This window comes from Theobroma cacao, chromosome 3 (assembly GCF_000208745.1).
Source record: "Theobroma cacao cultivar B97-61/B2 chromosome 3, Criollo_cocoa_genome_V2, whole genome shotgun sequence".
Classification (NCBI taxonomy): Eukaryota; Viridiplantae; Streptophyta; class Magnoliopsida; order Malvales; family Malvaceae; genus Theobroma; species Theobroma cacao.
Genome location: NC_030852.1, coordinates 4,807,697 through 4,817,187, shown reverse-complemented (window position 1 = coordinate 4,817,187; position 9,491 = coordinate 4,807,697). Strand labels below are relative to the sequence as shown.

Below are 9,491 nucleotides of genomic sequence, written 5' to 3'. Positions count from 1 at the left end.
AAATCAAGCATTATACAACTCTTACTTTATACCATGTACTCCGTACAATCCATGTATTATCGAACCAAAAAGTTGCAATCTGTAATGATCACTACCGATGAAAGTGCAATTATAAAGGAAGTCTGCTTATATATATTTTTATCAGTGTCAGAATAAGTCCTTCAATATGTGGAATCTTGCCTCTAGAGTGTTCCTAGTGTGCATTTGGTTTATGAATAATTTTCAGACTGCCCGAGAAAACTTTATTCTCTTTTGGAATCATCTTTGTACTACCTAGTTGGCATCCATCTGTGTTTCATTTAACATTACACCAAAGAAGAAAAAGAACCCAGTGTGTTATTCCACTGGACAGGAAGAAAAAGCAGATAAAAAGATTGGAATTTTGTCCAAACTCACCTTTCATGGCTCCACATTGTCGATTTTTTTTTCACCTTATATATCCTCTGCAATCGCATGCATTAAGTATAGACACAGCACCTACTCATTCACCTGCTTTGAGACAAAATTATAGTACCAAAATTGTGAAGATAGTTTTTAAGAATCGTAGGCATATAATATGTGTATAAAAAAAGTGCAAACTGCAGGATGTATATACTTTTTACAATAATACAAAGTGCAAGCAAAATTTTAGATTTAGTTTGAATGAAAATTAAGTTATATAGATTCATTAAAATTAATACAATTGACACATATTCAGTTAATTATAAATAAAAAATTATTATATATGAATGGCTATATAACAGTTATTTAAATGTTGTGCAATTTAAAAACTCCATTGTTAGCATGTCAAGGATCATATATAACCAATAGTCTGAGTCCCTATCAATTACTAGGTATTTTCTATTTTTTTTTTGTGGTGGTTTAATCCTCCATTGGAGTAAGTAGCTTCACTACTGTTAAAATGTCTTTTCCACATAACAATTACTTTTATTAGATTCAGGCGAGAGCTAGGTCTACATCAATGCTTTAACCATGCTTTAAAGTAACTTATCCTTTGGGGTAGCCCCATGTCGCCCCTCTGCCATGTTACTTATAAAACAAAAGAAGAATTTGGTGGACCAAAGCTCTTGGGGCTAGCTAGTGCCTACTATTGCTTATAATAAATGTAAATGCCACAAATCTCGTGAAGAAAAGGCGTGTGTGGCCAGGCGGAAAGAAGTGATATTCCAATGACATTTGCCATGGATGGCAGCATTAACACAATTTCCTACAAATAAAAATGTTCTCGTGATTATGAAAGCTATCTGAGAAAGAGAATGAGAAAGAGAGCCAACGCAGGCTTTTTCTTTTTAGCAGTCTTTTGAACAATCAGCTGCTTTAGACAGGGACGCGTGCAATCTCAATTTTCTCGAATTCCTACACAAATGTTCTTTCACAATATATATATATATATATATGTAAAATCTTTTACATATGATTCTGCAAACAAACTCTTATAAAATGACAGGAGATGCAATTACTGGTTGCATTATAAAGGTTTTAAGATCAAATTTAGGGTTAAAAACTGAATAAAATGTGAAGGCTTTGCAAATCAACTTCAATTTTATTGGTCAACAATCCACATTTAATTTTGTTGTTTACTGTCTGGTAAGAATATAAATTTGCTTGTCAAGTGTTTGACTCTAATCAAATTAATAGCTTACAGTAATAATATCATCAATAATAGAGAAGACGTATAGAATATTGAGATATGTATTTTTCTTAAAAGCATAAGTGGATTGATTAATTGAAAAAGAGTATATGAATGTCAATTTAAATCTGTTATGAATAATTAAGTCCCAGATTTAGTGTGGCATTGCAGTTGAGATACATGTTTTTTCCGTTTGTTTCTTAAATCCAAAACTGTAATAAAATATTTACTATCACAAAATTTGGGCTTAGGTTATGGCTTTGTGGTGTTTCTGTTCTTGTTGGTGGTGGTAGTTTTATTTGTTGCTTTGTGTTTTTTTTTATATATTTTTCCATGTTTCTTTTCTGTTTCTTGACACTGCAAAGTGCTTTTGCTATTTTGCATTAATCTTCATCTTATAGGGATAAAGTTCTAGTTTATTTTTGACTGAGAAAAAAAATTTTGATGAACATGAAACGATCAAAACTTGAAATTTTATTCTGAGATATCAAATTGGAATTTTTTTATTACAAAAATTACATTCACAATTAAGTATTATATTACATCTCATATAAGAAATTAGCGAAACAAATTAAACCAACAAATCAATAAATAGTGAAATAAATTTAACATAAAATTGAATAAAATTCAAATATATAATACTTGAACTGAATCTAAAGATTTCAAGCTCTTGTCTTTGTCACATTGAGGACGGGATAAGATTAATGGATGAGAGAAGAATACTTTGTCACTATCTACCTCACGATCCACTAAATCTTCTTATATTCTAGAAAAGTTAAAAAAAAATTACACAAGGTGATCTAATATATAAGATAAAAGACTCGCAAGTTGTAATATCTTGAGTCCTTTTTGTCACTTTATGTTAGGGTAACACCTTTTATATTTGCATTATGTGATACCCAAATTAAAAGTCAAATCCCCTTTGCTTAGAAAATCTACAAATAGAGCTTTGAGCCTTGGAACACAGTCAATATCCCTGACACACTTTCATTTGTCCAAAGTTTCCAAAAAGAAACAAAAATTAAAAGGAAAGAAGAAGAAGAAAAGGAAAAAAAAAAGAAAGGAAAGGGAACTGATTTCAATCCCTAGTGGGGACTCAGATGATGAAGAATAGAATCTCAAAAGCATAAATAGAAAATTGCATGTTAGATTACATTAGGCTTTAGGCAGCTCCAAATCTTGTTTATAAAATACAGTAATGCAGCTCAAGAAGCACACTCTCCTACACATGCCTTGATACAATATCTATACTTAATACACTGTTATGATTTTTCTTTATTTCTTTTTGTTCTTGTAATAACCAAACTACAATTCAATATTGACTCTAGCATTTTATGGGTATTAGACTTTTAATTTCACTTTTCCAGTGCCGAAGTCTTGTTAAATTTTAGTATTATATTAGCATATATTTTATTATTAACTTCCAGCATAGTTTTATGTCTCCAACGTCTGAGATTGATGACTAATCTCCTAGCAATTTTGCTTGTCCGGCACTGAAGAAACCCTACCGATTGAACAAAGACAAGATTTAAAATAATTAAAAAGCTAGATTTGGAGAAACGAGGCCTGAATAATTCATAATGCTGAAGATCAAGTGGTTATCATTAGCAATACTGAAGAAATAATCGCCAGCAAAAAGGACTTTCAAGCACAGGGTGTTCAACAGCTCTATTTATTCATTTATTTATTTTTTGCTATATTTTTAGACAAAAATTGACAATTTAAAGAGATAATGTGCCGTAGCCTGTAGGTAAAACTCAACTATGATAATTAAGGTAATTTTTGTACCCTTTACCGACTGCAAGCAGCTGGCTTCCGCTATAGGGGCTCCCATGTTTATTCTTGAGTGGCTATCTCTCTTTAGTATGGTTTTTTTTTTTATCTCACTAGGGACTAGTCTCACTCACGACTGACCTGATCGATGATGGTCAAGGAGCCAAGCCGAAACTCTTGCCCTTTTCAACTCTATCTTGCAGGTATCGAACTCTATCTGCATCCCTCGTTAAATATTTGTTTTTATGACTGTTTGTTGTGTATAATTACAGTGCTTGCCAACCGAAGCAAATGCTTTTGACCATTGGGGTGAGAAGTAGTGACCGGGGCTACTGACAAAGTCGTGCATTTATCTTCTGGTAGATGGCCATGCACAGTTGAGATTAAAGCCAACCCACTGGAGGAAAATCAAACTGACCCACCCTATACCTCCATTAGCCACGTGATACGGGTCCTCATGTTAACATATTTTCCCCAAGAACACACCAAAAGTGGTTAGGCTGGATTCAATGCCAAAAACTAAACAAGAAAAACAGCAGAAACTATGGAACAAATGGGATTTTCCCCAGCTAACTGTCAAAGTGATGATGCCCTGCAATCAATTTTTACCCCCTTGGGATTTCATGGCTTTCATCCTCTGCAATTATTTCTAGTCTTATCAGTCGCTGTCCTTGAAAGGCTCCATCTTGGGCCGACACTGTTCTTTGTTTGAGCTTCCAAGGGAAAACAAATCATGCATTAATATTATATGTTGAAAAATCTTCACTCCAATGGATAACATCCAATTCAATACGAAGCTACCACTGTTTATTGAATCACCTAATTCAGCTAACTTAGACAACGCTACACAACCACTAAATTGCTTGGAATGTGGACAAATTTAGTATTCGGCCATTGCAACTGTTCATTCCCGCTAGCAGACTACTCATGGATATAGCCCTTAACCCCAAGTCTCTATAATCCTGTACCTTTTCCCACTCACTCTGATGAAATAAATAGGAACACCAATTGTACTAATTTTTTTTATCCTACCAGAACCTCCCGAAACTCACTCTGTATCTTGCAATTATCAAACAGTAGGGTTTGGTCCAAAAATTTAGATGTCCATCTATCATTATTCAAATAGAAAACATAGTATATAAACACTTGGGCAATCAAACTTTTCTTTCCCTCCGGAAATGATGTCTTCATGATACTATTCCTAATCCCCACTAACTTGAAAGGTGCCATTCTGAAAACTAAAATTTAACCGAGGTAGCAAGCTGCCAAACTTTTCCCAACCCCACTGCCTGAGCTTCCGCGACCCCACTTCCTTTTTTTTTCCTCCTTTCTTTCCTTTCTTGACATTTATCCCAACCGCAATACCCCACCACCACTTTCCCCCCACACCTTTATTTCATCATACAAAAAAAGCATATCAGCCCAAACCCACGCACCCCCACACTACCACATTTCTCGTCCGAACCACCTTTCTCTCTTCATCAATGTCCCTAAACTCCGCCACATTCTTCCCTTTGTTCTTCTACCTCTTTTTCACCATTCTTTTACCTGCTTCCTTTAGTATATCCAATCCAGACCCAGCAAATAGCCAACCACTTCCTATAACAGCATCGCCACCAGCTACAATCCCTGCATTTCCAGAGCAATCAAATGTTGTTGGTTGTCCACTAGACCTACCAGAAGAACTCTTTCACGGTATAAAAAGTGCTTGTGGCACAAAAAATGAAAATGGGATCACAGGGCAGCTCCACCGCAGCCGATGCTGCCCAGTACTTGCAACCTGGCTTTATGCCGCCTACTCTGCCACTGCCCTTGGTGGGGCTGGCAGAGTAGTACCCGCAGTGGCGGGTCGTACCCCATCGTATGACATGCCACTGCTGCCAGATGACTCGGAAACATGTGTTGATGATTTAGGAAAAGCTTTGAGGCAGAAAGGGATAGAGTTGGCTAAACCAAATGAGACATGTGATGTGGTGTATTGCTACTGTGGCATAAGGCTACACCCATTGAGCTGCCCTGAGGCATTCTCAGTGGATCAAAACGGGAACCTTGTTGGGGATGAGAATGTGGAGAGATTGGAAAAGAATTGCTTGAGTAGCAGCAGCAATGTTAATGGATTTCCTGGTCTTGGTGGATGCAACAAGTGCTTGAAAAGCCTTCATTTGGTAAGTTTTCTATCTCTCATTTTCAATTTTGTTTGTTCCGTTTTGCTTGTTCAACTCAATTTGTTCACAAATGATGATCTGATTAGGTTTTTCTTCTCTTCTTCGGCGATTGGTAGGTTGGGGATTTTAATTTTTCACTTTTTTGGCCAATTGGGAAAGTAGGTTTGGCCTTTCCTTTTTCCGTAGATTATTTTATGTTGTGCCACTGCCCATTGTCACGCGCAGCCTAAAGGGTGAAACTCGATCTGGGTACTTTACCGCTATTAAGTAAAACGTATTTTTCTACTCTTCATCAGCAATTCATCAAGCATTTTCGAATTGTTGGAATATTAATGTAGCTCTAAGAGTTCATACAAAGCCAATGGCGACAGAAGATGAAAAGAATGTAAGAATGTTGGATTATCGCTACCATTAGTGGGTGAATGATTTCTCTTCCCTGGTTTAGTACGTAAAACAACTTGTCATACCAACAATATGATTTGATAGAGTTTGGAAATACATCAAAATTCCAAATGCATCAAAAGTATTTTCTCCTTGTTGATTGAAATGATTGATCAGTTTTCTGGCGGCAATTTTCTTGGACTGTTTTAGTTCTCTAGTATGTGATGTAGTACAAACAAGATTTCTCACAAGACTAATAGTCTTTTGATGCTAATTTTGAGTTAGTTTGATTCCCGTAAACAGTTTGTCAAGTTGCTGGCTATCAAGTGCTCCTAGGGGAAGCTTAGAAATTGATTTGATTAGGTGTCCCACCAACTAAATAGTTCAGAAACATACACCAAACTTATGTTAATCTAACGATTAGCCAATACAAAGTGCAGCGTTCCTAACTGAATAATGTTGTGCAGCTTAACAAGAAGAATACTTTGAATTCAAGCAAGTCAGAGGACAGGACCACCAAAATGCGCAACAAAGATTGCCAGCTGATGGGTCTCACATGGCTTCTCGCAAAGAATCGAACCGCCTACATTCGAACAGTCTCTGCAGTTTTACGGGCGATCATGATGAGCAAAGCTGGTTCCGATCCTTCATCTTGCACTCTAAACAGCGACGGGATGCCCCTAGCAGTTGATTCTTCCGAAATATATGATCAGTCCTCATCAGTTACCCTCTATCTATCCCAGCATCTTTCACTTTTAGCTCTTTGCTTGTTGCTTATCCACCTGATTGTATTATCGATCATTCAAGTTTAGTTAAGGCATTATGGCTTGTTGACATTGTAAAATTTTTTTGTCTTCTTTCTATTAGTTTGCGTTAAAGCTAGAACTGTGATTTTTATGGGCTTTTCTATAAATAGCTAAGATTTTTGGGTCCATATTTGTGCAAAATTTTCAATGTGGGCCTTGATAGCATGTGCCATACTCAGTGCTGCTTTGTCTCGGAAGGACAAATTTTGGCCAAACATGGTCATCAATTGGTGGCATTATTCTGGGGAAATTCTAATGGACAGTTATGCTATTCACGAGAAATTCCTGACCTGTCAACACCTCGGAACAACATCTTTGAAGATGTGGATGCCATACCAAGTTGGCTAATGCAAATTTCCTCAGATACTGCAAGGAAAATCCTATTCATAGGCTATTAATATTATAGGCTTATGCAAATTTCCTCAGATATTGCAAGAAAAATCCTATTCATAGTCTAATAGTATTAGAGTATAATGTTAATTAGATGTTGTAATAATATTGTAAAATAATTTTAACTAAATAATTTATATAATTATCTTTGGCACTACTGGTGATGGAAGAAAAAGATGGAGGAGAAAAAATATAGAAAAATGTTATCATAAATTTAATTTCAATTCAAGCATAGATGCGCCTGTCATTGCCCAAATGCCAATGCCAGTCTACTTCAATTTTTTTTTTTCATTTTAATTTGGAAATTCCCATCTATCCTAAACCAGAGGATATCTCAAAACGACACCGGTGTAACCCACCCAACCACAAACAAACAAAAAAACCAGCTGGGGGCCTGAACGGTACACTCATGTCTATCTTATTTTAATACATTATCATTGTTACGAGCGTGATGCGTGGGGCATTGGAAAACTTATGGCAAGTTGAATGGTTATCAAACAAATAAAGAATCCACATGCAAACTAATCTTGTGTAGATGTTAGAAGATAGGCTAGTATTAGCATGTATTATCTCTTTTTGTTCTTATCTTTCTATTAAATTCATATTTATTTTATTATTAGGTTCTATTACTAATCATTTTCAAGTGAATGTGAAGGGCACCCAAGTTTCTATTATTAGGTCTTAGGGATGGACTGTTCTTGGCAAATTCAAAGGGCATTTAACCTAATAAAAGTGGACGCAATGCTTGCTGTTCATCTTGTTCAGCATGCTAATGTTTGGTTTACATCCTCTTGTACTATTATTTCTGATTGCACGTCTTTGATGGCAAACTTTCAAAAAACTAAGCTCTCTCACTGCTACAGAGAGGCACATCGTTTAGCTAGCAGGGGAAGATCATGTGCTGTTCCTTTTGCTAGTTTTGATGTTACACCTAACTTTACCTTGAAAGTTTTAATGTAAGACATTATGGGAATTTATTTCCCGAGGTCTATAAGAATCTCTTCTTATTTAATGATCTTATTTATCTTAATTGACAAAAATAAAAAGTCAAGGTTAGAAATCTTGGACATGATAACTCTATTATATAGAGTTATTTTGTTACAATTTGAGGACTTAAGTAGTTAAGTCTTTGAAATTTTAGGTTTGGAATTGAGTATTTAAGTTATTTTTCTTAATTAAGTTCAATGCATGTTGAGAACTTTAATTTCAGTTATTTTAGTTTAATTTTATGTTAAATTGCTTTAAATTACTTTAAGTTTAGTTCTTATTAATCTCTTTTATTGCTTTTGTATAAATTTTTATGAAAAGGCCTTATTTGGAGATAATCTGTTCAAGTATGGTGATAGCTTCATTTATATTTGCTACAGTATTTTGAGCATAACTTGAGTTACAAAAGTCCAATTGATGTGATTTTTAAGTCATTGAAAAGTTCATAGACATAACTACAACTTTCATGTTTACTACTTTTCTTAGTTTAGATCAGATTTAGGTAAAAATTGCAATGGAAGAGGCTGGACTGTTGTAGTTTTTGCACAAGGCAACATGATGAAATGAAGGCTGCGGCCTTGGATAGTGGAGGCCGTAGTGCCCTTGAATACTAAATTCCCACAATGCTAGTGAAGTGAGGTCACGGTGTTGGTATAGTTTGATGCTCCATACTCTCACCTCGAGAGCAGGGCGTCGCAACACCCAAGGAGGAGGGTTGCAGAGTCCATTGTGTTTCCAAAAATTCTGCACTTACGAGATTTTAATTTTAGGGTTTTTTAAGAAGTGTAAAATGGATATTTTTCAGAGATTTTCAAGAATAGATAAAAAAAACAACTATTCTGAAGAAAAAGAGCCTAAAAACAAAGTAAGAAAGCAAGAGAAATTAAAAAAGATTTGAGATTCAAAAGCTTCAATTCTTAGTTTCTCTCTCTACTTTTAATTTTTTTTTTTCACTTCCTTTGACTTGAATTGATGATTAATTTTCTTGGATGATGTTTTCTATATATATTATGAACTAATTTACTTTTTCTAGGATTATGATTGAACTCAACATGTAATTTGAATACTTTATCTCTCTTTTGCTTAATTTGAGTGGATTATGAGTTGTCTATTCCATTATATGTTTAATGCTTCTAATTGCTTGATCACCAATTAGACTGATTTGGATATCTAAATACAACTTGACGAGGGGAGTTTAGATTAGGCCATGAATGGAACAACATGTGTTCAAATTTACTTAGTTGATTAGGTAATTTGATTTGCGTATATGGTAGACATATACCTATGTGTCGCATGTAGCCAAGATTAAAGCATCAATTTAATGAATTTGTTTTCATTTGAATTTACATAGACATATAG

The 9,491-nt window shown here is 35.0% G+C and overlaps 1 protein-coding gene across 1 annotated transcript; it reads left to right on the top strand.

The window, feature by feature from the left end:
* Window positions 4,796-6,883, top strand: LOC18604304 (uncharacterized GPI-anchored protein At4g28100). The gene is made up of 2 exons (XM_007036694.2): window positions 4,796-5,568; window positions 6,417-6,883. The coding sequence occupies exons 1-2, from the start codon at window positions 4,888-4,890 to the stop codon at window positions 6,759-6,761; spliced, it is 1,026 nt and encodes a 341-aa protein (XP_007036756.2). The 5' UTR covers window positions 4,796-4,887; the 3' UTR covers window positions 6,762-6,883.